Below are 15,378 nucleotides of genomic sequence, written 5' to 3'. Positions count from 1 at the left end.
GGAATTGCTGTGCAATGCCTGCTAATTGATAGCACAAGGAGCCCTGCATCTGGAAGCATTCTTAATACTTTATATAAATTAATAGAGTGACTACATCTGTAATACTGTGTGCGGTTCTAGGTGGACTCTTGGTCTGATTAAGCAAGGCTCCTCTTATATCCTTATTTTTTAAACATAGTGAGCAGTAACAGTTGTTAGCCACCTGTCGAAACAACAAATTCCTGTTGCTTATCCTTCTATGAAAATAGAGACTTAAGAACAAAAGTGGTAAGAAAATCTGTATTTTCAAATGTTAGATATTTCATTTAATTTGAGAAGAGAGAGCTTTTCCATTTAAATTTTGGAACTTGTTTTAGTTATAGCAGGGCTTAATTTGTACCAGAGTTGATGAAGGCACAGCCTTGACCAAGGCACAACTCTTGGTCGACACAGCACAATATGACATCTGTTTTCCAAGATCAGGCTTAACCCTGGAACATATGAATAAATGAAAGCAGGGCCAGGCTTAGGGATGGGCAAGCTGGGCAGTTGCCCGGAGCACCAAGCTGAGGGAGGCACGATTCACGAAGCTGAGCTGAGAGGGGATCCAAGCTGAGCTCAGTGGCTGTGTTTTTTTTTAAGGTACTGTCTGCAGTGAGTGAGGGTTGCAAAAAGCAAGTGTCGGTAACCTTTCTTTCAAGGTTCTACAGGTTGTTTGGGTATCCATAAAAATGAGTAACTATAAAATATAATTACCAATATAATTATATAATTATAATTAAATGGGTAACTATAAAATATAAAAACTGTAGTTTGGGTAACTATAAAAATGATCTTCCTTCAATTAGCTTTGAAGTATTTCTTTTCAGTTTCCACTTTGATGTCATTTGCACTAGGTAAAAATCAGTGGAACACGGCTTTACTTTGAAGCAATGTTATGAAGAACTTGGCACTTCAAATACTGTAAACACTATAAGCATGATATAAATAATAATAAAATGAAGCCGTAAGCTGTAAGAGATCAGTTGGATACCTTTTTTAATGTATAACTTTTCTCTATTATTTTAAAAGATAAAAATAATGGCTATTCTAAAATAAAGAATACTCACCAAAAGATAGGAACTGCTACAAAACAAAAAAATATTATAAATAAAACCTGTGATAGTTCTGCTGTGTGTTGCATAGTGCACCGCCACTACTCAGAATGTGGTTTTCTGTACTTTGGCTTGTGCAAACTGTAGCACAGTGACTGAGAGATCAAGGTTTGGGGCAATGTCATTCTCTATGGACTTCACAACTGCACCAGTCCCCATAAATCCTCTGGGTGGCCCTGCAAAACTGACAGCCGGGGGGTGGGGGGACCAAAGGCACTCCTTGCCCAGGGCAGTATTTATCCTAGGGCCAGCTCTAAATGAAAGTGCCCCTGAGCAGGTACAGACTGCATTTCTCTCACACTCAATGGTCCTTGCACAGCTAGAGTCCTCACATATCAATAATTACGGGAAGTGGCTTCCAGATCAAAGAGTGTTTCTACCAAACAGAGTTGACCCATGACATTTCTTTTTCTATGAACTTCATGGTCTTTATAAGCCCTTTTGGTTTCAGTTTCAGAAACATTCCAATAATATTTCCTGTTCAAGTAATGGGGAGAATAGTGTAATAGAATAAACAATTAAAAAAAATAGTTAACCAAAATATTGTACTGATTTGCATTCAGTATGCTAGCCAGGTTATCTTTCTTAATTTTCAGTTGTTTATAGATTACCTTTCCTTAAGGAATAGGAAGGGCAGAAAATTAAGTACTTCGTCTCATTCCATTTTTGAGGGGGAAGATGCCATATCCACTTGGAGGCTCAGCCTTCAATGAATGTAATTTGTATTAACTCCCTTGAAACAAATGGGATGTGCACGACAGACTAGAACTGTTGTACATTTATTTCAGTGGGACTTTACACAAAATACATTACTGGTGATTGATCAGTAGTTGATGCTGGTATAAAATTAGTTTGGGAAACTGTTGATATGGCTCTTGGCCCCATCTTCAAAACATGCTGGGTTGGAGCCAGACTTGGTCATATTTAGAGTGATCCATTTAAATCAATGGGATTTAAGTTACTCATAAGTAATACTGATGTCAGTGGAGCTACTCTAAGTATGATTAAGTCTGGAACAAGCCCGCTATATTTATAGCAAGACTGAGGGCATACTGAACCAACCCTAAGGTTATAGTTTGTGTATCTCATATGATTTTGCTAAGGAGTTTGTACTTTATTATTAACTCCCACCCATGTTTATAGTTTTTTGAATCAACATGTGCTGCCATGACTGTTTTGTAGGTTTTGCTCTTTCAGGCATAAAGTGTGGGCCAACAATACTTGGCTAAAACCATATAATTGAAACTGACACTTTTGACAGCTTGCCATTGGTGAAATAAAAGAGAGCTTAATTCAGTCCTGTAGTAGGAATCGGAAATAAGCTTGGAGATGATTTGGCTCAAGGGTTTCATTTCAGACTATGTAAAGTAGCCAGCTAGTGTTTGCAACACTGAATCTCTGTTAACAAAATGCAACTGATTACAGTTGGAATGGAGGTCATGCAACTGAACTGTTTTCATTCAACTATAAGACTGTTTTCATAGAAAGTACACTATAAGAGTGGCACACAGCTGCATGGTTTCCTGGGTAACATTAGTTTTCTTATGTACGTGCAGAAATCTGTGTCTCATTTCTCAGTCAGTCTTGAATAGACTGAATGACTGTGCTGTTAACTCTGTACTCCTGTTAACCACTATGATGTTGTAGTCATGAATTTCCATGTTGAGGCCATGCATTCCTCTGGGACATGTGTCATGGGGTATTTACCATTTTACATACTGTATTGCATTTTTATATGGATATATAAGGGATAAGTGGCTTTCTGAGATCTTGGGGAGCGGGGAATTTACAACAGTTACTTATAGCAAAAAGTAATATTCATTAACTATATGCATTAATGAGTGGCATGTTTTGCTTTAGCTGCTTATAAAATTAAAGTCATTTTATGTTATAAATTTAATTTACCATGTTTCATTTAGAACAAATGTAACTTTGATGGACAGGTGTATTTTGACACTGTGAGATTTCATCGAGTAAAACTTGACAAATGTATGTTCAAGTAATACTTTTCTAGCTGGCTTAATGAAGTACCATGCATTAAAACAATTTAGGGGGCAATCCTATGCATGTTTAGACACAAAAGAGTCCTACAGCTCCCAGCATGCTCCAGCTAGCATGGCTATAGTATACTGACCTGGGAAGCTCCATTATAGAAAATATTTCGCTCTTGCCCTTTCCGCTTACATTTTCCCAAAATTTAGAACAGAGATGGTGAACGGGTGCTCCCGGAGACTGGAGCATTCCTCAAAATGGTGCCCTCCAGATCTGTTGGACTACAAGCCCACAAGCACCCAACCAGCTATGTGGGACTTGTAGGCCAACGCATCTGTATTGGCCCCAGGAGCATAGTCAAGTCATTTGTAGTGTTCGAGGGGCCTAGAGATACATAAGGCTTGCTTAAGCTTATTATTGCTGCAGTTCCCTTGCTAGTAAGCCTCTGAGCATGTGAAGATGATTCAAAGGGCCGATAGCTTAGCCTAGCACATTCCATACTAATGAGTGAGAGTGTTATCAAGCACTCTGCCTGGGAAGCAAAGTTTGTTTATCTTAGGTATGTGTGCTTGAGAACCAAACGCTTCTAGCCTATGCTGGGAATGAACGCTAGGGGGTGCTTGCTGCTGTTATGCGGCTAACATGTATTGTATAAAATACATGTTAGCGGATGGCTCTGGGTTCAGAGAAGCTGTCTGATCCAACCATTGGGTACACCTGTGTGCTGTAAGTTACCCAATAAAGTCTCCTTGTAAGTAAACCTTCGAATCTGATTTATCACTATCTTGGCACCTCTAACATAAGAGTCCAATGCCCACAACTGGGGCAACACAGCATCTGGAGGGCGTCAGCTTGGGGAAGGCTGCGCTACTGTGCATGCTCTGTATGAATGCACCACTGAGGGTGGGATGCATATTTGATTTCCATTCAATGTTCCTTTTTTATTTGTTTGAATATTTTTATCCTGCCTTTTCACCCCTAAGAGAACCTCAAAGAGGCTACCAACCATCCTAAAAAACATAACCTCCAATAAAACATTATAAAAATAAAGGAACAAACCCCAAACCAGCAGCCATATTAAATGAAGAAAGGCAGATACAGAGCAAATACAACAGTCAAACTATTTCACGTTACTTCAGGCATCATCTCAGACAAATGTCAGTCAAAACTGTAATGTTTTTATCAATTCTCTGAAGGCTGGAAGTGATTGCTCTCTGTGCCTGCTCTCAGCCCATGGTGTAATATGTTGTGTGCAGCTGACTCTTCTTTTTTCTTATCATGAGTAAATGTGTGCATCCCCAGTCTGAATCAGAACCACTGTGTGAAGGATGGGGAAGTTTAAACCTCCCCCCTCCCGAGCGACTTGTTTGCCAAAATCCCCCCCTCCAAGATGCAGGGCACATTCGTAGCAATGGAGGCATTCCTTCCTTTAGTTCCCACAGGAGGGGGAGGGGCATTTTGGAAAACAAGTGGTTTCAAGAAGGAAGGTTTAAACCTCTCCTACCCATGCACAGTGGTCCCAATCCAAATCAGCTGCTTGCTACATATTTAATATACCGTCTAGTTTGACCCATAGATTAGGGGAAGGAGAAGGGCTGGAAAGATTCAGTCAATGCAAAAAAAACCCCTTCGGCACTTTCATGCACTACGTCAGTCCTCCTGGGAAAAACAGGAGCTCAGGATGCTCCTGTGTAGAAGGATTTGAGTTCATACGTTGATGTTTTGAGAGAGGGAAAAATGTGGCTAAGGGTTTACAGATTGTGTGGATTTATTTATTTAGTAAATTTATATCCCACTTTCCCACCAAAAATGGCTCTCAAAGTAGCTGTCAATAATAAAATACAGATTAAAAACAGAATCTCAATTAAAGCATAGTATTAAAACAGATCAGTTAAAAATACAACAATAAAAGTAATAGCACCCAAGCAGTTAAAAGCTCTTTCAGCAACAAACCACATTGGCAGGGGTTCAATGAGAAGGCCATCCCTGGCATCTCCATAATAAAATCCAACATTGTCCCCTTGTTGGGATTGGTAGTGATTAATGCAGACTAATGTCAAGGCACTACTTGCTGGGTTTTGTTAAATTAATACAAGTAGCTATATCAAAAGTTGTGATGTTTTGTTGTTTTTACTAATTTGAGTCTTTATGCAAGATTCTTTGTTTTCCTATGAGTTCACAAAGAAAAAAAATATCAGTGCTCTCAGAACTTGACTTTCGAATCGTGGTGTATTAGAGGACAACAGCATTATAACTGCTGTAGCATTGCACCTTAGGGCCAGGGAGTGAGTGCTTTGAAAATAATCTGTAGGCCCCAAGGCGGCAAGTCAATAATCATAAAATATTTGTCCTTACTCCTCTTTCACAATGATGTTAATGCTTCCGGTTTGTAATACTATTGCAAGGGAAGCCACTGAAGTTCTTCATAAGAGTCAATTATCATTTATTTGCATGTTTTCCAGGATAAGTATACCCAGTTACGCAGTGCTCATCATTTCATTACAATGTATTCTTTGTTTTCCTGTCGCTATAAGTTAGGAAGAAGTACTCAGACCAAATATGATATGAATTGGATGGTAATATTTTGATTTGAAAATATAATGAAGGAACTTTGGCATAGTTCCAGTTAGAAGTTCTTTCTGATTAGTATGCTTCATACAAGAATCTATAGATGATTGACAGCATCAATTGAGGGCGGTGGTGTTATACTTTCTGAATCTGCTGATAAAATCTCGGAACATAAGCAAACCTTTGTACAATGACATACTTCTCCCTCCTCCACCTTTTTGTTTCAAGGTGGTCCTAGATGTTGGCTGTGGATCAGGAATCCTTTCATTTTTTGCTGTGCAAGCCGGAGCTAGAAAAGTCTATGCAGTTGAAGCTAGCTCAGTGGCAAAATATGCCGAGGTAAGTGTGTTGGATTTGATCCAGTTACTGAATTCATTTGGCATGTTTTGCTGTGTGCCTCAGAAGCAAGATGTCAATGGCTGTACTGCAAACGTAGGAGCGCTAGCAGTTTAGGTTACTGTTGTCCACCAGGGGCTGCCTCTGCACATTCTTTATTCATTTTACAGGTCTTTATCAAGATTGTGCCTTAAAGCTCATAATTCTTCTAACACCCTGAACCTACATGTTAAATGGCAGTGAGTTGTGTTAACTTCACTGAGACTTGCTTCCACTTAATGACTACAAGAAAGGGGGATAGCTTTTCCATTTAAATATTGGAACTTTATTGCTTCATTTAGTTGTTATAGCAGGCCTTAATTTGTGCCAGAGTTGACCTAGGCATAGCCTAACATCTGCTTTCAAAACTCAGGCTTAACCCTGGAATGTAGGAATAAATGAAAGTTCCTCTAATGGATAATCAGTCCATTAATTTGATGGGTGTGTGGGAAACAAAATACAGACATACACACAATCTTTGATGGATGCCAATCTGGAGGAATTGTGGATCACTAGGTTTTCATTACAGGAACTGGAAGAACTGAAATCAGGTACTGATTATCTACATTTATTTTTTCCTTCATTTCTGTGTAGCTCTGATAAAGTAGCCCTGCTTTTTATCCCAAAATCTGAATATCTAAATATCTTGGCTATTGCCAAAGCTATTTGGGCCAGTGCCACTGTACTGAATAAAAATGCAACACAACTTGTGCTGTCATCCCAGTGGTACAGCCTGCAAATTGAAAAAAGTAGGCATGTCACAAACATTACTCAGTTGAATGTAGAAAATTTAAAATGACCATCTGGTTTATCTAGCTGGTTTTCAGCTCAGTGTGCCAAGTTTTCCCTTACATGACTCTATATTTTAGACCTACAGCTGAAAAAGGCTTTACCTAGCTGAGTGAAATTAAAAATGATCTTTTGAAAAAAATTTAGTAGTGGAGTAGTGTTCTAGGATCAAAGCTGCATTCCTAAGTACACTTATCTGGGAGTAAGTCCCATTGAACTCAGTGGGACTTACTTCTGAGTAGATATGCCTGGAATTGCACTGCATACCTTGCCAGGATTAACCAAATGACTATATAAATCTGACAGACTACTTTAATGCTGTACTAAATGCTATTTGGCTGGAAACTTATTCTACAGAAATCAATGGGATGTTTCCAAATAGATGTGTTTGGGATTTCAGTAATCTGTGTAAAGACTGTGGTGTTAAACTGAAGGGAGTTTATGGAGAGCACTTGAAAAAACAGGATACAGGAGCAAGTAGGAATGAGGAAACGTCTATATAGGAGAGGTCAACTAGTAATGGGATCATTGGAAATAAAAAATTAGCCCTTGAGGAATACAGAGGTGTTTGGCATAGAATCATAGAATCATAGAATAGTAGGGTTGGAAGGGGCCTACAAGGCCATCGAGTCCAACCCCCTGCTCAATGCAGGAATCCAAGTCAGAGTATCCCTGACAAATGGCTGTCCAGCCTCGTCTTGAAGGCCTCCAGTGTGGGAGAGCCCACCACCTCCCCAGGTAATTGGTTCCATTGCCGTATTGCTCTGACACTCAGGAAGTTTTTCCTGATGTTCAGTCGGAATCTGGCTTCCTGTAACTTGAGCCCATTATTCCGTGTCCTGCACTCTGGGATGATCAAGAAGAGATCCTGGCCTTCTTCTCTGTGACAACCTTTCAAGTACTTGAAGAGTGCTATCATATCTCCCCTCAGTCTTCTCTTCTCAAGGCTAAACATGCCCAGTTCTTTCAGTCTCTCTTCATAGGGCTTTGTTTCCAGTCCCCTGATCATCTTTGTTGCCCTCCTTTGAACCCTCTCCAGCTTGTCTGCATCCTTCTTAAAGTGTGGTGCCCAGAACTGGACACAGTACTCCAGATGAGGCCTAACCAGTGCTGAGTAGAGGGGAACTAGTACTTCCCGGGATTTGGAAGCGATGCTTCTATGAATGCAGCCCAAAATAGCATTTGCCTTTTTTGCAGCCACATCACATTGTTGGCTCATATTCAGCTTGTGATCGACAACAATTCCAAGATCCTTCTCGCTCGTAGTGTGGTTGAGCCACGTATCCCCCATCTTGTAACTGTGCATTTGGTTTCTTTTTCCTAGGTGCAGAACTTGGCATTTGTCCCTATTAAATGTCATTCTGTTGTTTTCTGCCCAGCACTCCAGTCTATCCAGATCACTTTGAATTTTGTTTCTGTCTTCCAAAGTATTAGCTATCCCTCCCAATTTTGTGTCATCTGCAAATTTGATCAGCATTCCCTGCACCTCCTCCTCCAAGTCATTAATAAAAATGTTGAAGAGCACTGGGCCCAGGACTGAGCCCTGCGGTACCCCACTCGTTACCTCTCCCCAGCTTGAGAAGGTCCCATTGATAAGCACTCTTTGAGTCCGATTCTGTAGCCAACTGTGGATCCACCGGATCGTTGTTTCATCTAGCCCACTTCGAGCAAGTTTGCTCATCAGGATATCATGGGGCACTTTGTCGAAAGCTTTGCTGAAGTCGAGGTATATGATGTCTACAGCATTCCCACGGTCTACAAGGGAGGTGACTTGATCAAAAAATGAGATCAGATTTGTCTGGCAGGACTTGTTTTTGACAAATCCATGTTGGCTTCGAGTAATCACGGCATTGTTGTCAAGGTGCTTCCAGATGGATTGCTTTATGATCTGCTCCAGAATTTTCCCAGGGATTGATGTCAGACTGACTGGTCTGTAGTTCCCAGGTTCCTCCTTTTTACCCTTTTTGAAGATAGGGACAACGTTAGCCCTCCTCCAGTCATCTGGCACTTCCCCGGTCCTCCATGATTTCTCAAAGAGAATAGACAGCGGTTCTGAGAGTTCTTCTGCCAGTTCCTTTATGACTCTAGGATGCAGTTCATCTGGCCCTGGAGATTTGAACTCATTCAAAGTAATGAGGTGTTCCTTGACCATATGCCTGTCGATCTCAAGCTGCAATCCTGCCCCTTCAGCCTGTACTTCGCCTTTGCCAGGGGGGTCATAGACCCTCTTTTGGGAGAAGACTGAGCCAAAGTAGGAATTGAGCTCCTCTGCCTTTTCTTTGTCCTCTGTTATCATTTTGCCATCCTTATTTAATAGCTGAACAACCATTTCTTTCCTCTGCCTTTTACTTTGCACGTAGCTGAAGAAAGCCTTTTTGTTGTTTTTAGCATCCCTCGCTAACCTCACCTCGTTCTCCGCTTTAGCCTTCCTGACGCCATCCCTGCAATTCTGTGCTACCTGCCTGTACTCTTCCTTTGTTACTTGGCCTACTTTCCACTTCCTATATGTGTCCTTTTTTGTTTTCAGGTCATCCCTAAGCTTTTTGTGAAGCCACATTGGCTTCTTCTGTTGTCTTCCACCTTTTCTTCTTGTTGGAATTGTTTGTGATTGTGCCTTGAGAATTTCCTTTTTTAAAAGTTCCCACCCATCTTGGACTCCTTTTCTCGCTAGCATTGCTTGCCATGGGACCTTACTGATCATTGTTCTGAGTTTATTAAAATCAGCTTTCCTAAAATCCAGGGTACGCGTTTGAGTACACTCGGCTTTTGCTTCCCTTAGAACCAAGAACTCAAGTACAACATGGTCGCTTTCCCCCAGAGTTCCTGTAACTGCTACTTTCTCCACTAAGTCATCTCTGTTGGTTAGGATCAAGTCAAGGATAGCCGATCCTCTAGTTCCTTCCTCTACTTTCTGTAGGAGGAAGTTATCCGCCACACAAGTCAGGAATTTCCTGGAGGGGCCATGTTTTGCAGAATTTGTCTCCCAACAAATATCGGGGAAATTGAAGTCCCCCATTACTACTACATCATGCTTCCTTAAAACATTGGCTATTTGCTTTTCAAAAGTTTCATCCTTGTCTTCTCCTTGATTGGGTGGCCGGTAGTAGACTCCGACCACCAGGTTCCTTTTATTCTTTGCTCCATTTATTTCAACCCAGATGCTCTCGATGGGGCTACCAAGCTCCTCCTCCTGTATTTCTGTGCAGAGATATGTATTTTTCACATACAGTGCAACCCCGCCTCCCTTTCTGTTCCTCCTGTTCTTTTTGAACAAGTTATATCCTTCAATTGCTGTATTCCAGTCATGAGAGTCATCCCACCAAGTCTCAGTTATACCTATCAAGTCATAATTTCCCTCCTGTATTAAGAGTTCAAGTTCGTTCTGTTTGTTTCCCATACTCTGGGCATTAGTATATAGACATCGAAGACCATGTGCTTCATAGTCTGGCTTTCTTCCTACCTGTGTCTGAAGACTATTATTGGACGCTATCAGAGCTGTTCTCTCCATTGCAGTGCATGCGCCTACGTCCATTGTTACCCCCAACATTACATCTCCCTTCCCCGTAGGATTCAGTTTAAAGCCCTCCTGATGAAGTTCTTCATGCTGTGGCCAAACACATTCTTCCCAGCCTTTGTGAGGTGCAACCCATCCCTAGCCAACAGCCCATCTTCCAGGAAGTATAGCCCGTGGTCCCAGAATCCAAATCTCTCTCGTCGGCACCACCTTCGTAGCCAGTCATTCACCTGGAGTATTTTTCGTTCCCTTTCTATCCCTCTTCTAACTACTGGAAGGATGGATGAGAAAACTATCTGGGCCTCAAAGTTCTTGAGTTTCCTTCCCAAAGCTTCAAAGTCTGACGTGATCTCTTCGTAGCTCCGCTTGGCGGTATCATTTGTTCCCACATGGATGAGAAGAAAGGGATACCTGTCAGTGGGCTTTATGAGTGCAGGCAACCTTTCAGTCACGTCTCTAATCTGTCCTCCCGGGAGACAACATACCTGGCGAGTCCACGGGTCTTCGCGACATACTTGGGTCTCGATCCCACGCAGCAAGGAGTCTCCCACTACTACCACTCTTCTCTTCTTCTTCTTGTAGGCCTGGGTTTCATCGCCTCTGTTTGACTGACCTTTAGCCTCTTGCTCACTCTCATGCAGGTTCCCCTGTGATTCTTCCTCTGCAGGCTGTCCTCCAGTCTCATCTGCAAGTACCTGGAATCGGTTCCACAGCTCCACCGCTTCCACTGGTGCAGAGTGTCGTCTAGTTCTTCTTCTCCTAACTGTCACCGTTTTCCAAGGAGTATCCTCTACTCCATTTTTCTTCACCTCAGCATTTCCCACTGCCTCATCTTGCTGTTGCTCTTCAAGCTTCTGGTCTGCCCTTTGCTGCTGTAGTTCCCCCATTCTGTCCAAGAACTCTTCGTGTTCTCTTATTCCCCGGAGGGTTGACAGTCGCCGCTCCAGTCCACTTACTTTTTCCTCCAGCAGCGTGATCAACTTGCACTTGTTGCAGGTGTAGGCCATGTTGTTCTCAGGCAAGAAAACAAACATTGCACACACCTTGCAGGTCACCACCACTGGAGAGTCTTGTCCTTCCATAGCCTCTTTTCCCTTTTTGTGTCTAGCTTTGTGATTGTTCTAGACTAGCCTGTGCCTGCTCCTCTACTCAGTAGAGGTTAAAAGCAGAGTCCCACTGGTGTGGAAGTGTGTGTTACAAGACAAATAAATGAAAAAAAGTTAGTAAAAAAAAAAAAAATAAAATAAAATAAAAAATGTTAGGGGCCTCCCCCTTGACCTCCCCTGCCGAACTCCCCTGGCCAACTCCTGTTTGCTCCCCCTGTCTGCTCACTCTGTTCGCTCGCTCTCTGGGAGCTTGCCTGCTTCTGTAGTCCCTGGACCAGCTGGAGCAGCTTGCTCTGCTCTGCTCTGCTCAGCTGGGAGGCGGGAAACAGACTGAAGCTTCCCGCCCAGTCAGCTGCTGGGAGTACTCAGGCCACACCCCTCCAATTCAGTTGGAGCTCTCAGAAGCTCCTGGTGAGCTCACAGCCAGTCAGAAGGATAAAGGGCAGCGCCCTGGGCTTCCTGCAACCCACTTACCTCTTAGCCTCTGTCTCCTTTGTCTCCTTTGTCTCTTCAACCACTGCAACTCCCCTGGCCAACTCCTGTTTGCTCCCCCTGTTCGCTCGCTCTGTTCGCTCGCTCTCTGGGAGCTTGCCTGCTTCTGTAGTCCCTGGACCAGCTGGAGCAGCTTGCTCTGCTCTGCTCTGCTCAGCTGGGAGGCGGGAAACATATGAGGGCATATGAGGCTGGAGAAAGGGAAGTCTTTTTGGCAGCGTTTGCAACAGGTTTTCTTTCGAACAGAGGCCCAAAGAGGAGAAGCAATCATTCTTATGGATGCAGTTGTGGTGTTTGTGCCACCAGTGTGAGAGTTTCTATCTAATGAACAAAAGGCTAGTTTGGAATAGGGAAAGGATGTTGAGTTGCTAGTTTTGTACTATCCCCTGCTGTTTCAGAGGTTTCCTATTTATTTAATATATTTTATTCCCCTTCCTTTGACATGTTATGTTCTCAGGGCAGTAACAACATTATTAAAAACAATATACAATAAACAACAGATAAAACCAGCAGTAGAAGCAACATACAATGCACTCAATGTTAAAATGAAGATGTTTGTTTGTTTGTTATATTTCTATTCCACCTTTCTACTTAATTGAATGGCCTGAGGAAATAGTGTCTTTGCCTGATACCTAAAAGTGATCAAAATAGGTAGCAGGTACTCCTCCATGGGGAAGAAATTCCAGAGACAGGGTGCCACCTCTGAGAACATCCTTACCTTGGTTGCTACCCATATCTCCTCAAATAATGGGTCTACCCAGAAGAGGACTTCTGATAATGACCCCTCAGTACATGGACAAATTGGTACACATGAAAGTGTTCCTTCATGTACCTGGGTCCCACACTGTGTAGAGTTGTAAAGGTAAGCACCAGCACTTTGAATTATGCTCACAAATACACCAGGAGCCTCTTTAAGCACTGGTGAAATATGTTCCCAGTGGTCAGACCTGGTTGTTATTCTAGCAGCAGCATTGTGAACTAATTGAAGTTTTCGAGCAGCAGTTTTCCAAGGCAGCCCCACATACAACCTGTGACAGTAGTCTAATCAGGGAGCCCCAGAACCAGAGGGGTCATACCTTGTGCACAAAACAGAGCTGGTGGAAGGTACTTTTCACTATGGATGCCACTTGGGCCTCCAGTGATAAAGGTGAACACTTTATATTCACTTTGGGAATTCTAGTACAAGTAAAAAGTAATGAAATAGCAGTTTGAAATGCATCTACTTGCATTTTCATTTGCAATATGTTCATTTAGCAAACCATCTAGGAGGAGTAGAACAATGATAGAAAATAGAGATTGGCAGCTGAGAGATTTTACATTACACTGTACTATAGCCAGTCAATGTCCTGTTTAGAAATTGTAAATTCTTGCTTTCCAGTGGACAAAGAAATGCTGTAGAAACATTGTACAGGATAATGGTGTCATGGTCCAAGTCCCCGACCCTTCATCCTTCAAGGTTGAGGCCCTGAGTTATCAGAATAGAGAGAGCGCTTGGCTACAGAACAACACAATGAAGTTTCCATCTTGTTAGAACCTAGTTCCCCAGGAAGGCCTCAGAGATCAGCTCCTCTGTGTCTAGAGAAGATTGTACTGCCACCCTCAGATTCTGAGGATTCCAGGTATTAAGATAACAACCACACCACAGCCACTTCCGTGTTGCCACAGCCAAAACAGACCTGGCCCCTTTAAGAGAGAAGGCCTCCATCATAATGTAGGCAGAACTAACCAGCCTAAAAGAAGCGAAAACCGTATTTCAGGCTCATTCATGATCTACTGCTTGCTGGAGCAACATACAGGAAAGCTTATGTGGCCTCCAGCCCCAGCTTCACTTGGAACTCTCCATGGTGCTGCTCTGTTTCCTGTCTCTCTGGAAAACCTGACTTCTGCTTGGTCAGAATCCTCTGAACCTGGCTTGCCTCAAGTCCTTGCTGTGAACAGGACCTCATATTGCCCAATGATGTTGGCCCTCACTGCAATGAGGCTCTCTGGCTGAAAGAGAACAGATAAAAATTACTAGATGCTCAGGATCTCCCTATTTAGGATAAGCCACCACCTTCAAGATGGTGGGAAACATCTTTCTTCAAGTTTAGTTGTAATTCCATTAAAATTATCAATTGTATATTGGTGAAAAGAAGCCGAATTCCATATTGAGCAATATCTGGAGAGAAAGAGGAGTGGAAAGGGGTAAGTGAAATATTGCAGAACTTGGGTGGGCCATCTGGCAATCATAGTATTAACTATTTTAAAATGCATTGCAATATGGGTGCCAGATTAAATAACCGAAGTACTATTTAATCAGTACTTCGGTTTAAAGTACTATTTAAAACAGCAGTGTTTTTCTAACCTCTATATTTCACCATCTGATGAGATTTTTCTGTTCATTCTCTCATCCTAAGCAAATGGTAACACTGTAGCTCTAATTCAGCAAGTTACTTGAGTAGGAGCATAATCTTTAAAACCATAAGCATTTTGAACTCAAGCCTGTTGAACTGCTTACTTAATTAAAGTCAGGCATGTGATCAAATAGCTTCAATACTAATTAAATGTGGTGTAATGCTTATCCATCTTGTTTCACTCATCAATAAAATATAACAAGGTATAGAGGTGAAATGGCCCTGAACTGCAGAATGAATTAAATCATAGCTGCAGAGTTCATACAGAATTATAGGATGTAATTATACATTCAGATATAATTCACATGTAATTATACATTCCACATGGAGATGCTTACATATTAAGTTGCAAACTCTGTCTCACTCTATGATCATTTTATTTATTTGTTTGTTTATTTATTAATATACCACTTGATATAATAAAATCTTTAAGTAACTTTTATTCTAAAAGATTAAAAATCACCATTAAAATACTCAGTACACAATTAGAGGTACAACAAAAATAAATAGCAGAAACAATTAAAACAATTTAAAAAACAACAACAATAGAAAACAAATGGTGCAGCATCATGATATCAATTACAAGCCAGTGAAAGTTCGCATAAACAGGTACGTTTTCATGTTTAAAATTCACTACATTTTCTGCCTCCCAAAAGAGCATGGGAGAGGAAGTTCCGGTGGCTAGGTGTCAATACTGAGAAGGCCTGCTGTCTAGATGTTGGAGGACAACATTCTATTGGTCATGGAACGACCAGCAAGGCCTTCCACTAAGATGTTAATGGATAGCTGGGTGTATATAGAGGAAGGTGGGTTGCTAGGTACCCTGGTCCCAAGTTATTTAGGACATTGTATGTTAACAACAGATCCTTGAACATGGCTCAATAGCTAATAGGCAGCCAGTGCAGTTATTTTAACACAGCTGTGATGTGTATATGGCTGGGTGCCTCCCTGAGCACTCTAGTTGTTGCATTCTGTATTAGGTGCAGCTTCCAAACCAGGCACAAGGGCAGCCCACA

At 41.8% G+C, this 15,378-nt stretch overlaps 1 protein-coding gene across 4 annotated transcripts in view; it reads left to right on the top strand.

Annotated features, from left to right (window-relative positions):
- The window catches only part of LOC146352576 (histone-arginine methyltransferase CARM1-like), a 93,098-nt gene that overhangs the window by 39,006 nt on the left and 38,714 nt on the right, over positions 1-15,378 (top strand). For all 4 annotated transcript variants that reach the window (XR_014787771.1, XR_014787770.1, XM_084834408.1 and 1 more), the window contains exon 5: positions 5,922-6,032. Coding sequence is in view for 2 of the 4 variants with exons in the window: in XM_084834408.1 (XP_084690534.1) it covers positions 5,922-6,032 (111 nt within the window). In the remaining 2 variants the exon portion in view is untranslated. The remainder of the gene's footprint in view (positions 1-5,921; positions 6,033-15,378) is intronic.

This window comes from Heloderma suspectum, chromosome 2 (assembly GCF_057233095.1).
Source record: "Heloderma suspectum isolate Gila_16-S chromosome 2, 16-S_ref, whole genome shotgun sequence".
In the NCBI taxonomy this organism is placed as follows: Eukaryota; Metazoa; Chordata; class Lepidosauria; order Squamata; family Helodermatidae; genus Heloderma; species Heloderma suspectum.
This window is presented reverse-complemented; position numbering and strand designations above follow the sequence as displayed.